Source organism: Rhinatrema bivittatum, chromosome 2 (genome assembly GCF_901001135.1).
Source record: "Rhinatrema bivittatum chromosome 2, aRhiBiv1.1, whole genome shotgun sequence".
Classification (NCBI taxonomy): domain Eukaryota; kingdom Metazoa; phylum Chordata; class Amphibia; order Gymnophiona; family Rhinatrematidae; genus Rhinatrema; species Rhinatrema bivittatum.
Window position 1 is genome coordinate 571068924 of NC_042616.1, and position 18451 is coordinate 571087374.

At 44.0% G+C, this 18451-nt stretch overlaps 1 protein-coding gene across 4 annotated transcripts in view; it reads right to left on the bottom strand.

Moving 5' to 3' along the window:
* The window catches only part of SEH1L (SEH1 like nucleoporin), a 109731-nt gene extending 93390 nt beyond the window's left edge, over positions 1-16341 (bottom strand). For 2 of the 4 annotated variants that reach the window (XM_029590943.1, XM_029590946.1), the window contains exon 1: positions 15962-16340. In XM_029590943.1, coding sequence (XP_029446803.1) covers positions 15962-16072 — 111 coding nt within the window. In that variant the 5' untranslated portion in view covers positions 16073-16340. Of the gene's footprint in view, positions 1-15961 lie in introns of all 4 variants that reach the window. The other 2 variants (XM_029590945.1, XM_029590944.1) reach the window with 2 other exon arrangements.
* Positions 16342-18451: the final 2110 nt, after the last annotated feature.

Sequence of the window (18451 nt, forward strand, 5' to 3'; positions counted from 1 at the left end):
GTCAGGACAGCCAGTGTGTCCAGGCTGTAATGGAAGGCAACCTACAAGCAGAGATGAGGAGACAAGCTGAGGTCAGGGCAGGCAGCAAGGAAAACAATGTTAAAGGTCAAGGCAGGTCAACAAGGAGAGATCAGTCCAAGGCAGAGGAAAACCATGGCAGGCAAGAAGACAGGAGAAAAGAAAATCAGGCAGGGTCAGGAATGGAGGCAACGGGCAGACAGGCATCAGGCTCAGACATAGGCATGAGCTGCTGAGCTGCTGGCTAAGTGCCCTGAGCTTCCTTATAGCTCAAAGCAGCGAATGTCAGCCAGTGCCACAGAAAGTCCCAGATGCAGGGCCTATAAAAGCTCAATGATTGCAGTCTGCCTCCGAGTCAGAGCTACTGAATGCAGCATGGTGCCAGAAACAATGACAGATGAGTCTGCGCTCAGATGGTGATGCTAGGGAGGCAAGGGGCAAGGCAGTACCATTTTGGCAGCCTTTTCTGCTACAAGAGAGAGTATCGCTTTCTCTGCCAGAGATCTTAGCACTCTTTCTGCAAGTGCTTTGGCAGACCCTACTACAACTCTAAATCCTTACTCACATAAATTTGATACCTGCACTCACACTCATCAGTCAAGACAAGAGCAGAACAAGGAACAAAGAACTGCTGGTACCAGATAAGACAATGACAAAGAATTAGATGACACTGTACAGATATTCAAAGTCATACAACAATTCTGCTATGCTTTGCTATTAGGTGAATAACTGATTCAAAGTCCATGGCTTATATGCCAAAAGTTGCAACTTTAAATAAACTTATCTGCTATGTGAGCTTGAACTAGTTAGATGGCACCCTAGATTGAATAAATTATGCGATGATTATGCTACCTACCAATCATCAGTGTAGTGATGTCACACAAAACAGGAGTAGCTTGATACTATGTTTAGATTAAAAGATAATATAGGGAGAGCAATCACAAAAACATATAACATCGAACAAAAAGTTAACTCTCCCCAGCTATCATACCTTTCCCTCTTATTAAATATTTGCTGTCATTAGTAATAAAGAAAAAAATGTATTCTAAGAGCAACATCTACTCCTGGGGGAATTCTGTACAATTGCACAATGAAGAATTTTAATATTTTGCTTAGAATTTAATTGAGAGTTAGTGGATGGTAAAAAGAGGATACCTCCATTGCAGCGGCCCAGTGGGCCACAAGGAGACAGCATCAGCTTCAGAAAGAAAGGAAACAGGCCGTATCAATGTCAAGAATGTTAGCATAGACTAGCACAAGGAGAGATTCAGGACGGAGGCTGATAAGGTTTAGTTGGGGAGAGTGCAAAGGGGTCAGGCTTGGATGAGATAGAGGAGAGAAAGGAAGACATCAGACCCGGAGGGAGGAAAGGGGCATAAGAGCGAGCGTGAAGGGAGCTGGGCCTGTGAAGGGAGAAAGAGCACAGAGAGGTCTGACCAGGGAAGAGGCATCAGGCCCAGGAGGAGAGACATCACAGAGGTCAGATCCCAGGAGCTGTAGGGAGAACAGAGGGAGCTGGGATCGGGCTTGAAGTGGGGAAGAGAAAGTAGAGCGCAAAAGGGTTATGGCCAAAGATCCCTCTAATTTTTGACAGGCTATATGGAAAAAATTCTCTTCAGTACAACTTTTTATACATTAAGTTTACATTTGAGCGCTACAAGCCAGTATAATGCAATCCTCATCAGAATTTCTTTTGCGCTATGTTCTGCCATGTGTGCTAGGTTGATCACTTGTATGCATGCGCACACACAGCTTAGAGGAAATAGTGATTATGGCCCGAGGAGTAGCAAAAGAATAGAATGGCCAACCTTACAATCCATTCTTATAAGCAAACTGCACAAAACTATAAAAAAGAGTCTGCATCTTTTGAATAATACTTTAAAATGCATGCAATAATTAGTCAAAAGATCATGCTTTACAGTTATTTTGAAAAATATAAAGTATGCAGAATTCTTTATTGCAAAGATTTCCCCCAAGAGTATCTGATGGGCAATGGGCAACCTAGGCCCTCTTCAAACCAGCACTGGCATGACCCCAGGGAGATTTGGGACACTATTGCAGGTTTGGAGATAGGCCTAGCAAGACAAATTCCTTTTAGTTATCTGGAAGACTCTATTGGTTAGGCAAAGCGATTGAAGACTGCATTTGTAGGCTATAAGAAATACAGTAACTGGACATCGTACAAGCTAATGCATATTAGAAAACATTGGAAAATGATGACCATTAAACTTTGTTTGAACCATGATAAGGAATGGGTACTTAAATTATTTTTTCAGAATACAGATTTGTTTCTTAATTATAACATAATAAATGACAGTAAATAAAGCCCAAAACGGACCATCAAGTCTGCTCAGGGTGTCTAGGCTTTTAACTGCAGCTCCGTGCAGAGAAGTTACAAGTTACTCCAGTGCTTCATTTCCATCCTGTTGATACAAGGGATCGATCCTCCGTGCTCATCTCTTGCCCTTTCAAACTGTGTTACTTTTTTTTTCATCTTTACCACCTCCTCCAGGAGGGCATTCCATGCTTTGAGATGTGTCCTACTACATATTTCTAAATCCATGAAAATTATACAGTTATTATCGAATCCAAACTATCATTTATTACTCCAGTAAGAGCTGTGGTAAGAGCAGGGTTTTATAAACTACATTTGCTGTGTCCGCTTAAATTGCTTTTAGACTGAAATCATTTTTCCACAGCAGTTCATTTACTCAGGGGCAGATTTTAAAACCTGCGCGCAGGCACATTTTATAAAATCCAGGGTTGGCGTGAGCAAGGGGGTGCACAATTGTGCAACTTGCGCATGCCAAGCTGCGCAGGCTGCCTCCGTTCCCTCCGAAATCGGAGCGCCCTCGGAGGGAACTTTTCTACCGCTCCCCCCCACCTTCCCCTATCTAACCCACCCCCCAGCCCTAACTAGATTCCCCCCTACCTTTATTTCAGAAGTTATGCCTGCCCAAGGCAGGTGTAACTTGTGCGCGCCGGCGCACCATCCCCTGGCACAGGCCGCTGTGCCGGAGGACTCTGGACCGCCGCCACACCCCTGGACCCGCCCCTTTTTCAAAGCCCCGGGACATACGCGCATCCCGGGGCTTGCGTGCGCCGCCGAGCCTATGCAAGATAGGCTCGGCGCACGCAACCCTTTGAAAATCTGCCCCTAATCGTGTCACTCCTAGAGGCTGATGCACTCAGAAGTGCGATAAAACGGGCACTCGTATTGAGCATCCGTTTCCCTCACATGCGCACCAAATGTAATATTTTAATGAGCTGCTGTGTTAAAAAGGATGCATAAAGTCCCCAATCTGGACACCACTAGCCCAGATGCAGCCTTCCTCTCTTGGCACAATATCACTGAGGCAATAGCAAATAAATTATGTCCTAAAACGGTGAAAATAATCAACTCAATACAGAAGAAGAAACAACCCTGGTTCTCCCCAGAACTCAAGCAGATGAAACAAAACCTCAGACACAAAGAATACGAATGGCGTAAGATCCCCAACTCCACTAATTTATCTGATTACAAACGCACCCTCCACAACTACAGGATCACCATCTTAAAGACAAAAAGAGACTTCTATGCCCACAGAATACACGACCTTCAATTTGATGCCAGGACCCTATTCTCTTACGTCTCCCAACTCACAAAATCCCCTACACCCACCATTCCAGACGACCAAGCACAAACCAAAGCAGATGAATTAGCACTCTACTTTCAGAAAAAAACTGCAGACACATTAGCACGCCTACCAAACAATGCAACTCCACCCTCCATAATTTTCAATTCCAGGACTTATATTGGGGCCATCCTTGATTCCTTTGAACCTACAACACCACTGGAAATCGAATCTATACTTAAGAAACTAAAACCATCAAACCACCCAACAGATCACATTCCAACTAAACTACTGCTTCTCATCCCGAATACTATTTCCAGAGCATTGGCCAACATTATAAATTGCTCACTCGCCCAAGGAATCTACCCGGACAGGCTGAAAACCGCATCCCTCAAACCTCTCCTGAAGAAACCTAACCTCGACACAAATGAACCCTCCAACTTCCGCCCCATATCCAACCTCCCTTTTTTAGCAAAAATCATGGAGAAAGTTGTTAATACACAACTTTCTGTATACCTGGAAGAGCACAATATCTTTCACCCATCCCAATATGGCTTTCGTAAAGCAGTTAGTACAGAAACCCTACTTATCTCCCTTGCCGATCACATCCTCATGGGCCTAGACAAAGGTCAATCTTTTATCCTAGTCCTTCTGGACATTTCATCCGCATTTGACACCGTGAACCACTCCATCCTACTAAATCGCCTAGCAGAAATCGGATTAACAGGATCTGCACACAGCTGGTTTAACTCCTTTCTAAGTAACAGAAGCTTCAAAGTAAAAATCAATAACAACGAATCCCCAGATGTCAAATCAACATTAGGAGTACCACAAGGCTCTTCCTTGTCACCCACACTATTCAATATATACCTCCTGCCCCTCTGTCAACTGCTTACGGACCTAAAATTAAAATTCTATCTCTATGCAGATGACGTACAGATTCTGATTCCCATTACAGAATCTCTCCCTAAATCTCTCGCCTTTTGGGAAATCTGCCTCAAATCTATAAACAGTCTGCTCACCAACTTGAATCTAGTTCTGAATGCAAATAAGACTGAACTCCTAATCATCTCCTCTGACCACTCGGCCTTAATCAATCCACCAGCAGGCAACACCCAGATCACACAAGTAAGGGACCTTGGAGTAATCATTGATAACCGTCTGAATCTTAAGAAAGCCATCAATAACACTACCAAGGACTGCTTTTATAAATTACAAGTCATGAAAAGGCTCAAACCCCTCCTCCACTTCCAAGATTTCAGGACAGTGCTCCAAGTCACACTCTTTTCCAAAACTGTAACTCTCTTCTCCTCGGGCTCCCTACTTCATCTATCAAACCATTACAGATGCTCCAAAATGCTGCGGCAAGAATCCTGACTAATACCAACAGAGGAACACACATCACTCCCATACTACAGAATCTGCACTGGCTGCCAATCAAATATAGAATATTACACAAGGCTCTCACTATAATCCACAAAGTCATTCACAACCAACAACAACTAGACCTCCAGATTCCCCTCAAATTATACTCAGACAGACCGATTCGAGAAGCATATAAAGGCACCCTGCAACCCCCTACAACGAAATCTACTCGCCTATCATCAACCAAAGAACGAACCTCCTCTACAGCTGGCCCAGCCATCTGGAACAAGATGCCCACAGAACTCAGAATAGAACCATGCCCGCTTACCTTCCGTAAAAATCTTAAGACATGGCTCTTCATCCAGGCCTTCACTTAACCTACAGATCCAGCAATTCCTCACTAATTCAGACACTGACTCCTACCTAAACTCTCTGACAAGTGTAGCCTATACACTTATGCCTCTTCTCATCATATTATTGTATTATCTAACTTGTTCAGTTATGCCTTCTATCGCTCCGGCTATCCTAGCCCTCCAGGTTAATACCCCTTGTTATATGTAACTTTCATTTCTTGTTATATGGTTGACTTTGTTATTCCCCTCATGTTATTTGTAAACCGATCTGATATGAATTTCTTTCATGAAGGTCGGTATATAAAAATGTTAAATAAATAAATAAATAAATAAAGTAAGAATTGTGCGAACCTAGCGCTCAAATGCATTGGGTGACCAGGAGACGTGGCTGTGTGCCCACAACTGCAACGGGCACTCAATACAAGGTCAATTTCGCCCACTACACTCGCACAATAGCAAGGGGTGAAATCAGCCTGGAGCATGTATATTGTGCTTCCAGAATTTTTTTTTGCATCAAACCTTTATTCTTAAAGATGGCAAGCAGTAGATTTAAGTATCGCAACGATACTAAGTAGGAGGAACCACAGAAGACAGTATTTTTTAATTTGTAATAAGCCCTTGACTTAACACCAGCTCCAGGGCTGAGTTAATTCTGCCACATTAGAAAGTGTGCATTGGGTGCCCATCGATTTTCTGCATTGTGGGGGTAACAGCTAATACCTCACCTATATGGAATTTATATATGATCAGCGCTATTGGCTATGCATTTGTTTGGGCGCACTAATCTCTTTATTGCATCGGGTGCTAGTCTAGTACATCGAAAACCCACGTCCAGCCACGCATAAACCTGTGTTCTAGGCTGGGCGTACTTTATTGCATTGGCCCCTTAGACTATTGTAATGCATTGTATGTTGGCTTACCCTTAACTACAATGAAATCACTACAGCTTCTATATAATGCAGCTGCCCGGTTGATTTCTGGGAACTCAATCTGGGATCATTCAGTCCAGAATCAGATACAAGACTGCACTGTTGGTTCATAATATGCTAGCCTTAAATTCATTATCCTAGATTTAATTCGCTGTTGAAAATGTACAATCCTGCGTGTTCCTTAGTTCTTCACAGAAACACCGGCTTGATGTACCTTCAGTTCGTCAGGTTCACCTAGCTGAGGTTAGACAATGTATATTTCTCAGTGGTACTCCAGGTTTTTGGAATAGCCTCCTATTTGACTTGAGATCCACATCTTGTACTACATTTTTTAAGAGCAAATTAAAGACTTTTCTCTTCATAGAAGCCTATTCTTAAAATGGCATGCTTTCTAGGCATGAATTAAGTCCCTCCAGGTTTTTTATTTTAATGTTATGTCTGATTTTAACAGTTATGTCTGATTTTAACAGTTTTAGATTTATCTCCGTCTTTATCAGTATTATTTTTTAGTGCTATGGATTATTTCTATTTGTTTTAGTCTCATCTATTGAGATATTTTGATTTATTACTGTGAGTGTTGATTTTGTAAGCTGCCTAGGGCAGTAGCATAGGGGACATATAAACAAACAAACCTAAACCTAGAGTATTTTGAGATGTCGAGTCTACTCAAAAGAAGAGGAAGCAATATCTCTTTGAGGACTACAATTCTGCAACTAGGGCTCTATTTTGGCTGAATTACCCGTGTAAAATGTTACTTTTTAAAGTGTGAGATATAGTTTTATGAGCCCTCCCTCACAGCTGACCTCTTTAAGATCTAGCTCAGTTCAGGCAAAAACTCTTGCCTCTTCTGCTATATCTCTAACCACCCCATGAAGCTGGAGTGATCTAACCATGATTTAATGAATGAATCAGCCTTGAACGCCTGCTGTTCAGTTCCTGTTTTCCATAAAACTTTTACTTGGACTAGAATCTTCCCCGCCCCCATATCGTGGACTAGTTTACAGTGATCATGTTACCAAACATTCCTCTTTTTATTTTTTGGTTTCACTTTTATGAATTATTAGTTTTTTTTATTAATTAATGCTGGTTTCCTAACCAAGAAGTACTTCTTGGATTGTTATAAATATCTGATTATAACAAAAAAGTGCATTGTTTGTGACACTTGCAGTAACCTGAAGTCTTACGGCTTCTGCGTCAATCTGCATAATAAGTTTCTTATAAAAACGTTTTTTTTTGGGTTAACAGGTGTACAAGTTCAAGATGGGCATTTCTTAGTCCATGTTTATTTATTTATTTATTTATTTGCATTTCTTATATACCGGCATTCGCGATGGGAGTCGCATCATGCCGGTTTACAATTAACAGGGTGTGACAAAAGAAGAAATACTTTCCTACACAACGTAGGAAACGTTGTGTAGGAAAGAAATGTTCTTTCCTACACAACGTTGATCATCCTAGCTTTTTTTTTTTTTTTTGGAAAACAAGAGGAATGGCAAACCCTCTTTTTCTTGGAGCTGGGTAAAATGCTTGGTGGCACCACCTCCTTTATAATCTATCAGGGTCAACATTTGTTAGATGAATCTCCTGCAGCAGCACAAAATCTAATTCTGCTTCCCCAGACTGGGCCATGATTCCCCTACATTAAGCACTGAAAGATACTTATCCTGATAGTAGATCTATTACTCAGGAGTATCCAGAGTTTAGGGATGCCCTTACCAATAAGAGAAACTGTGCTTTTTCATGCTTTGTCTTCACATCCCTCTGCAGCTGCAGGTTAGTTCTGCTACCTCCATCAGGGGCCACTTGTCCCTCTGTTTCCAAGTTGGTTTCGCTACTGCTGTCTTCAAAATGTACATTGCTCCTGTTTTCTCCCTGGTTCTTTGTTGCATCTTGCTGCTGTCCTGCTGCTAGATCTAGGTTGTGTCTTTTCACTTGGGCACATGCCATTTTGCATTATGCTGTTTTATCATCTTTGGTGCTGTACCAGTTGCAAAATGATCTCTTCCTTGTTTCTCTCTTAGTGGGCTCTCTTGATTTTACTTCTCATTTAATTGCTTCATTTATTTAATTCTTGACCTCCTGCACAGTGTTCAGGAAGATTTTCTTTCCATTCTCAAAGGCAACTCTCAGACCAAATTTTTTCAGGGTTGTTTTGTAGCTCAACAATTCTGTCCTTTTTTAAATAGTCTCAGAGCTTAGGTCTAGAAATGTGTCCCCTTGTAATCTACGTGCCTAGCGTTCCAGACTATCTGCAGCGTTTGTTGTTTCTTTATAGCTTAGGAAAATCAAGCTTTGATTGATTGTGGCTTATTGCTGTCTCTGGATTTCGGTTGGGCGTCTCCGGAAGCACTCCATTAGTAGGAGTCACATACACAAAAAAAAAAGGGAGGCGGGTGTCCACTCCTAGAATCCCAACGGACCTGTGGTTCTCTGGTCCCTTCATTTTGTCTCTCAGTGGGCTTACTTCCTATCCAAGTGACCTCAGCACTTGGATCTCTGCATTCCCGCTGTCCTTCATGTTGATGCACTCCCCTGTCTCCAAGAGTGTCCTGGGGAGACATTCAATTCTCTTTATTTTGTTGGCCAGCTCATCTTTAGATTCCCAGATATATTTCAGGATAGTCAGCAAATTAATGACAATCTCAGTATCTTAATCTATGCCCAATTCTACTGGCACCAAGAATGCATGATCAGGGGGTTGCTATTTTCCCTCGTCTGCTCTTGAGATGTTCACTCTGCAGTGGCAGTGATTTTTTTTATTTTACCATCTTCAGCTTTCTATCATTATAAACTGCTGTTGCTCTGCTTCCTCAGGCTTTTTCCTGATTCAGACATCTCCCTATTTTAAGCTGTTTCACAAGCTCCATGTCACCATAGCTCTAAGAAGGCAGCGTGTTTGCAGACATCTGCTTGCAGCGGCCATCTATAAATATTACAATCTAAGATGCTCCTTTGACACACATCTTTCAAAAACCCACCTTTTTGAAGCTGCTTTTAAACCTTAAACCATGACTCTCCCTCATCATATACTTGGTTAGACCATAATTATTATACTTAATACATTTCTTACAACTTCAGTTATCATGTCTGTTTCTTGATTAGATTGTATGCTCCACAGAGAAGGGACATTCTCATGGATATCCATACAGTCTGCATATCCCTAGTAGCACTACATAAATGATTAGTAGCAGTAACCTTCAATTAGTGAAAACCAAGATATCAGCTACTGGCCAATGGTTGATAAACCAGAGGGAAAACAAAGTACTGTTTCAGTTATATTTTTCCTCAAATATTTTATTTCTTTTAAAACAAAGTGCTTATCATACCTCATTAACACCATCTAAACCTACTGGCACACTTTGGGCCCAATCTGTCAGTCTCTTCCCATCAGGCAAGAGAATTTGATAGATCAGGCCCCTTTGTATTACCACTGCTGCATCAAGACAAAAGGCATGCTATCATCAGGGTAGAAAATGCTCTGGCAGGCCCTGAACTGGAGTCTGGCAAGTCAGAGGATGGTACTGTGTGTGAAGAGTCACAAAGTGGTTAAGCAGAAGTAGGCTCAGACAGCTGTTAGCTTCATATACGGCCAGCTCCTGATAATCTAGATTAATCCTCAGGGGATTCAAAAGGTATGGTAGGACACCAGGAAGATGTTCCCAGTATTTAGACTGCTAGATCAAATGACCATGTGGGATCCCGGTGAAAACTCACAAGCGGAGTGGAGGAGTAGCCTACTGGTTAGAGCAGCAGACTGAGAACCAGGGATCAAATCCTGCTGACACTACTACACCGTTTATTGCCTCAGCCACAAACGTGGATTGTATGCCTTCTGGGAAAATGCCTATGGTACTTAAATATAACTCACCGTGAGCTACCAATGAAAATTCATGAGCTAAATATATATATAAATTAATAATCCTAAACATACTGATGTTGTGTGATGCGAAAGTCTAGAAGCTATGTCTGAAGTATTGACTGTTTGGCCATGAAGAGGAAATTCTGTGGAAACTGACCTTAACTAGATAAGTTGAATGGATTTAAGCTTTGCTCCAACTGTATTGGCAACTTTGATTGAGGCTACATGCAGGACATGTTGCGGAGGTGGACCCTTGAGCCGAGGTGGGGTTGATGCAACCCGTGGGTCCCCACCGTCGGCAGGCGGAGTGGGCTGATAGACAGAGGCCGCTGGAGCTTCACCTATACCAGCCCTCGTTCCACGCGGGTTGAGCCTTCGGGTGCTGGGGCCAGCAGGACTTAGGTGGGCCTCTGTATGTAGTTGCAGTAGGAGTTGGTTCAGTCCAGAGAAAGCAGGTGAGAGATGGTACAGTCTTACTCTGGACTGGATAATGTCCTGGAAACCCGGGCGCCAATGGAATAAAAGCAGAGAGAGGGCACTCGAGCAAAAGCTGGCTAAAGCCTGAAGAAACCACGTCTAGGGAGCAAGCTGAAGAGGCGTCCAATGGTAGGCTTGAGTCAGGGCTGGCGGGAATTCAAAGGCAGTGACAAGCAAGGCAGAGGTCTGATCACGGAAATGGTCAAAAGCATAGTCAGGCAAAGCAAAGATCTGGGTCCTGAGATAATCAATGGCAAAGTCAGGCAAAGCAAAGTCAAAGTCTGTGTAGTCAATCCGAAGCATGAAGCAGGGTAGGAATGAAGAAACAGGAACAACAAGGAGCAGGAATGCATGGATGAGACAAATCTCTAGGAAGCAACGAGTACTCGACTAGCGAGGAGACCTTTTGCAAAGGCAACGCTAGGGAGCGAAGCCTAAGTTTAAATGCTGTGGTTAGGTTAAACTCATCATCCAGGGCCACGGCAAGGTTCCCGCTGCGGTCCCTACTTAAGGATCAGTGGTGCGCACATACCTAGGGAGGGGCATGGCGCGAATACAAGCATCTCTCCGCGGGCCATGCAGAGAGGCCCGACAAGAAGTGGTAGCAGGACCGGGAACGCCGGGGACTGTGACAGAGCCGGAGGCACTAGGGGGGGGGGGGCCCCCGATGGCGGAGCTGACGGCCCACCACCGCCAGCGAGGAGGAACCAGAGACTGGAGTCACTGTAGAAAGGTGAAGGGGCTGTGTCGTGGATCTGCTGCGGACGGCATGCGTAACAGGACATTGTAAGTCAGGAAACGTTTATGTTATCGCCTTATCCATTAACAAACCAGCATTGAAACACTATTTCCGGCATGGTTAATACTGCAGGGACTTCCAACCTGACAGCTACTATTCAGGCCGATTAAGTAAAAACGCGGGAGAGCGGACAAACACCTGCTCTCCCGGTGCATGCACCAGCCACTCACTGGTGCGCAGGATTCAGTATGTATGTATTCATCACTAAATGATAAGTTACAATTATAGAATGAGTCCTAGACTCAAAACTGCTATAGAATCGACCTGGACATGATAGTGTTCACATTCAGTTAACAACTAACATTGATTAAAAACTATGTTACCGAACCTTATGGCACCTGTGTAAACTGATAGATTTTAATAGCATTACTTTTTTCTGCCTTACTGTAAACCGTTGTGACGGTACCCACCTTAACGACTGTATAGAAAAAGATTTAAATAAATAAATAAATAAATATGAATTAGGTGGTGCCGTAGAAACGGGCAAAAGGAGGCGCTAGGGACACTAGCGCATCCCTAGCGCCTCCTGTTTGACAGCCGACGCTCAATTTTGCCGGCGTTGGTTCTCGAGCCCGCTGACAGCCACAGGTTCGGAAACCGGACGCCGGCAAAACTGAGCGTCCGGTTTTCGGCCCGACAGCCGCCGGCCCAATTTAAATTTTTTTTTACTTTTTACACCCTTCGGGACCTCAGACTTAATATCGCTATGATATTAAGTCGGAGGGTGCACAGAAAAACAGTTTTTACAAGACCGATCAGATCAACTTACAAAGGATCGCTCCATGCCCCCCCTAATAAATCCACTAGTCACACTTCCATCCAGAAACGAACCTTGTCCACGGCCGGACCGTATTATTGGAATCTTCTTCCACCGGAACTTCGACAGGAACAATGCCCGTTTTCTTTCAGAAAGAAACTAAAAACGTGGCTGTTCACCCAAGCCTTCCCTTAATGGACACCATACAAACAGCACAGTTATGCAATCCATTCTCACAGATCCCCCCCCTCCTCCTCCCTCATTCGTGCCTGCAGCTTTATAGACCTAAAGACTAATCTATTGTCTAAGCTTGCTACATTCGTTCCTATGTTAAACTTCGTTATGTTAAACTTAGTTATTTATAACTTATTATGTTAATCGTATGCTTTTGCTCTCTACTCTCCCACTCTGTAAACCCCCTGTTCATTGTAACTTTATCTTCATAGTTAATTGGTTACCCCTTGTTTCAATGTAAACCGGTACGATAAGACACTAGTCTTGAGTATCAGTATATCAAAAGTATTTAAATAAAATAAATAAATTTAATCCTACTCTCTGTTTCCTGTCTTTTAACCAGTTTGTAATCCACGAAAGGACATTGCCTCCTATCCCATGACTTTTTAGTTTTCTTAGAAGCCTCTCATGAGGGACTTTGTCATATGCCTTCTGAAAATCCAAATACACTACATCTACTGGTTCACCTTTATCCACATGTTTATTAACCTCTTCAAAAAAATGAAGCAGATTTGTTAGGCAAGACTTCCCTTTGGTAAATCCATGTTGACTGTGTTCCATTAAACCATGTCTTTCTATATGCTCTACGATTTTGATCTTGAGAATAATTTCCACTATTTTTCCCGGCATTGAAGTCAGGTTCACTGGTCTATAGTTACCCGGATTGCCCCTGGAGCCGTTTATAAATATTGGGGTTACATTGGCCACCCTCCAGTCTTCAGGTACAATGGATGATTTTAATGATAGGATACAAATTTTAACTAATAGATCAGAAATTTCATTTTTTAGTTCCTTTAGTACCCTAGGATGCATACCATCCGGTCCAGGTGATTTGCTACTCTTTAGTTTGTCAATCTGGCCTACTACATCTTCCAGGTTCACAGTGATTTCTTTCAGTTCGTCTGACTCATCACCCCTGAAAACCATCTCCGGAACTGGTATCTCCCAACAACCTCATTAGTAAACACGGAAGCAAACAATTCATTTAGGCTTTCTGCAATGGCCTTATCTTCCCTAACAGCCCCTTTAACCCCTCGGTCATCTAATGGTCCAATCGACTCCCTCACAGGTTTCTTGCTTCGGATATATTTTAAAAAGTTTTTATTATGAGTTTTTGCCTCTATGGCCAACTTCATTTCAAATTCTCTCTTTGCCTGTCTTAGTGTTTTACACTTAACTTGACAATGCTTATGTTTTTTCCTATTTTCTTCAGATTTCTTCTTCCAGATTCTTCCAAATTTTTTTCAGATTTCTTCTTCAAATTTTTGAAGGATTTTTTTTTTTGGCTAAAACAGCCTCTTTTGCCTCACCTTTTAACCATGACGGCAATCGTTTTGCCTTCTTTCCACCTTTCTTAATGTGTGGAATACATATGTACTGCGCCTCTAGGATTGTACTTTTAAACAATGTCCAAGCCTGTTGAACACTTAACCTTTGCAGCTGCACCTTTCAATTTTTTTCTATTTTCCTCATTTTATCAAAGTTTCCCTTTTGAAAATTTAGTGTTAGAGCTGCAGATTTACTTATTGTCCCCCTTCCAGTTATTAGTTTAAATTTGATCATGTTATGATCACTGTTGCCAAGTGGCCCCACCACCATTACCTCTCTCACTAAATCCTGCATTCCACTAAGAATTAAATCTAAAATAGCTCCCTCTCTTGTGGGTTCCTGAACCAATTGCTCCATGAAGCAATCATTTATTACATCCAGGAACTTTATGTCTCTAGCAAGTCCCGATGTTACATTTACCCAGTCAATATTGGGGTAATTGAAATATCCCATTATTACTGCACTGCCAAATTGGTTTGCTTCCCTGATTTCTCTTAGCATTTCATCATCTGTCTGACCATTTTGTTCAGGTGGACGGTAGTATACTCCTATCACTATACTCTTACCCAACACACATGGGATTTCTACCCATATGAGCATTTAGTCTCTAGTACAGGGGTCGGGAACCCATGGCTCGCGAGCCAGATATGGCTCTGAGGGCTGCATCTGGCTCGCAGACAAGTTTCGCCACACTTTCCCGCTGACCCAGCTGCTGCTGCCCGGTCCTCCTCCGCCCGGGCTTAAAATGCTGTCAGCCCGGGCAGGACAGCTGGAGTCAGCGGCACAGGTGTGCTCTCTTCTTCCCGCCCCCCCACCGCGGCCCGGAAGAGGAAGTGGAGAGTATCGGGTGCCTGCGCGGCAGGAAGAGGCCACTCTCTCTTCCCCCCCTCCCCCCCCGGGAACTCGCGGCAGCAGCAGCAGCCTCCTCCCAACGCTAACCTCTTCATTTTCAGCCCTCGCGGAGGCGGAGTCCCATCGGCCGCGGTTGAAGCTCTTCATTTTCCTCCGAGCCGCGCTGCAGTCTTCTTTTCTTCGGGCCGATGCCGAGCGCACTAGCGTGGCCTCTTCTTGCCGCGCAGGCACCAGATACTCTCCACTTCCTCTTCCGGGCCGCGGGGGGGGGGGCGGAAGAAGAGAGCACGCCGGTGCCGCTGACTCCAGCTGTCCTGCCGCGTTCCGCCCGGGCTGACAGCATTTTAAGCCCGGGCGGAGGAGGACCGGGGAGCAGCTGGGTCAGCGGGAAAGTGTGGCGACTGTCTGCGAGCCAGATGCAGCCCTCAAAAGAGCCATATCTGGCTCGCGAGCCATGGGTTCCCGACCCCTGCTCTAGCGAGTCAGGATCAATCTCATCCGTGCCATTCTGATCCTTACTGGGCAGACCTGCCGCCGATCTAGGTGTACACAGCACTCAACAGTAGAACCGGGCGAGAGCACAGCAGTCCCCTCTGCCAGAATTACTTACTGACCCTGAATAGATCAATAGACAGTCCGCACACTGCACCAATGCAACTGTGACCGCACAGACACTCTCCTGGGCACTCGATGCATTTCAATGCTAAGGACGCACAATTTTTTCCTTAGTGTGTCCTTTTTAATACAGCAGTTAATTTTAATATAGCATCAGGCGCCCAAGAGAGGTGGCTGTGCATGCGTTAGGAAAATGGGTTCTTGATACAAGGGCCAGTTTTAACGTGAGCTTTATTGCATCTGTCCCTTAGTTTGTTACCCCAGGCCAGTTCTCTCCCCTCCCACAAAACAGTGCCAGTTCCTCTGCCTTGATCAGACTGTCTCCCACCTTCCCCCCCCCCCCCTCCTCCTCTACTTAAGCCCAGCACCAGGTGCTAATTTTTGGCACCTAGATTTTATTTTTCAGGCTGAAGATAGGTAAATATTAGTAATGTGTATTTTGATCTTACACACATAGCGAGAGAGAGATGAAGACCTACAAGGACCCTAAGGCCTACTTTAGTCTGCCCAAATTGCAGCCTTGCATTGGGTATCAAAACACAGACTACAGCTTGGTAGTGGTCTCTCCTTATTCGTGTACCCACACACACGCCTGCATGCCCATTAGTAACGCCTCCCGCACACCTATAAACAGGGAGGTAGAGATGGAAACACTGGCTGGGTCAGCCGCAATCACAATTTGGACACTCCCATTGGGCAGTGGCGCAGAACTGGACGAAAATGTAGGATAAAAGGCGCACTTCTCTACAATGCCACTCACTTTCACGCTCTGGTCACTGGAGCAAGTCGCCATGCGCCTGCCGTGAAAATCGAAGGAAACATCGTGGATCAGATCCTTGTGATCCGCCGCGATACTCCGAGCCACGAACATTTCAGTGGCTCGGAGAGCGTTTGCAGAACTCTGCTCCGCCCTCGATCGTCCGTCTCTTTACTTCCCTCGTAACAGCCACGCGCGAAAACTGTCCAATGAAGACGCTACTGCGCCTGCGCCGGCGCCCGCAGGAAATAGCCTTGCCAGAATATGCTATTTTTGTTTCCGATGTAAAGGGGAAAAATATTTTTCGGCGAGTTAGGCTGGACCAATGAGTGCCTCAAGTGTTAACAGCGTTTTATGTTGCTGGCGCCTTTTTCTTTGTTTCGGGCAACCCCAGCCAGCAGTCACAGACTGATGACTAATAGACAGCAACCAATGAGAGGTGAGAGGAAGAGCAGGGCAGTTACAAAAGGCGACGGTTGCCGCAAATACAGTAGGAAAGAAAAGAGGGGGTTATGAGGTCATAGCATGACATCATTATCAATAATAATAATAATCATCATAATCAGCAGCAAATCAGAGGTGAGAGATGCAGCATGGCAGATGCAGTGTTTGCCAGATTTGGCTATTTCCCTCCTATTTGGGCTATTATTTTTCTGTTATATGATAAAAAATATATATATATATATATATATATATATATATATATATATATATATATATATATATATATTTATTTGCGGCTTCAGCTAGTTTTCGGCTGGGCAAACGGGCAGTTGAGCGCCAGCAACCCTTTCTGATGTTGGCATCTATTTTTCCTTTGCTTCAGACAGCCGGGCAGCCTTGCCAGCAGTCGCATTGTAATGACTCACGCGCAGCAGCCAATGCAGCAACAGCAGGACACTGTTACTACAGCTTGCGAAGCTCGGAGGACCCCATTTTTAGCCCTTAGAAATTCCCATGACCCCACAGGATGACCAAAACAATTTAACAAGGGTGCTGTCTCTAACATGTGCTCTATTTTTGCTTTCTCTGCTCTGCATCTAATTCTCTCTTAACACCAAGTTTCCTGGCAATCTTTTCCCTCAACATCCTTACAGAAGAGCTTCTCTTTACCTCCTTCCTAGCAATTATTAGGAAGAGAATGGTTAATAAAACGGAAAATGTCATAATGCCTCTGTATTGCTCCATGGTGAGACCGCACCTTGAATATTGTGTACAATTCTGGTCGCTGCATCTCAAAAAAAGATATAGTTGTGATGGAGATCGTACAGAGAAGGGCTACCAAAATGATAAAGGGGATGGAACAGCTCCCCTATGAGGAAAGGCTGAAGAGGTTAGGGCTGTTCAGCTTGGAGAAGAGACGGCTGAGGGGATATGAAGAGGTCTTTAAAATCATGACAGATCTTGAATGAGTAGATGTGAATTGGTTATTTACACTTTCGGATAATAGAAGGACTAGGGGGCACTCCATGAAGTTAGCAAGTAGCACATTTAAGTCTAATGGGAGAAAGTTCTTTTTCACTCAATGCTCAATAAAGCTCTGGAATTTGTTGCCAGAGGATGTGGTTAGTGCAGTTAGTGTAGCTGAGTTCAAAAAAGGATTGGATAAGTTCTTGGAGGAGAAGTTCATTAACTGCTATTAATCAAGTAGATTTAGGGAATGGCCCCTGCTATTTCTCGTATCAGTAGCATGGGATCTTCTTAGTGTTTGGGTAATTGCCAGGTTCTTGTGGCCTGGTTTGGCCTCTGTTGGAAACAGGATGCTGGGCTTGATGGACCCATGGTCTGACCCAGCATGGCAATTTCGTATGTACTTATGTCCCGTGGACCCTGTCTCTCAACCTTCAACGCTCCAGCTGATCTACTCTTACATCCCCCAGCTTCTCTCACACACTCCCCCCACAACCCTTTTTGCACACCTCCAGCTGATTCTCTCACCACCCAAACTTTTATAATCCCCAACTGATCCTTCGTCTTTCCCTCTCTCTCATATCATCCCCCATTCCCTCTTTGGTTTCATCTCCACCCTCTCTCTCACTTTTACTCCGCCATCTCTTCTCACATGCCCTCAGCTGATTCACCCACAATTTCCTTGTACATCCCCCATCAACCTTCTTTCATTCCCTATTTATATCCTCCACAGTCAATCCCTTGCCACCTGATCCAACTCTCAAACACCTCCTGCAACTGACCCCTCTCTTCAAACAGACCTTCCACCAAACATCCCCTTGACTAGTGACAACATTTTTCTTTGGCTGTAGCCTAAAGGTGGATGAAAACTGGTAGGAAGACCGGGCAAAATGATAAGGCAATGATGTTTTGGGGTGAGTTAGCTTCAGTGGTGAGTAGAGAGAAGCAGTGGTACTTTCCACAAGCTCATGTACACTTAGACATCCTTTCTGTTGTGGCTGATCCAAAGCTTGATGTGATCTGCAATCTGCAGCAGCTTTCATAATGAAAATCAGCACAGTCCTGTGAGCTAGTGCCTGCTCA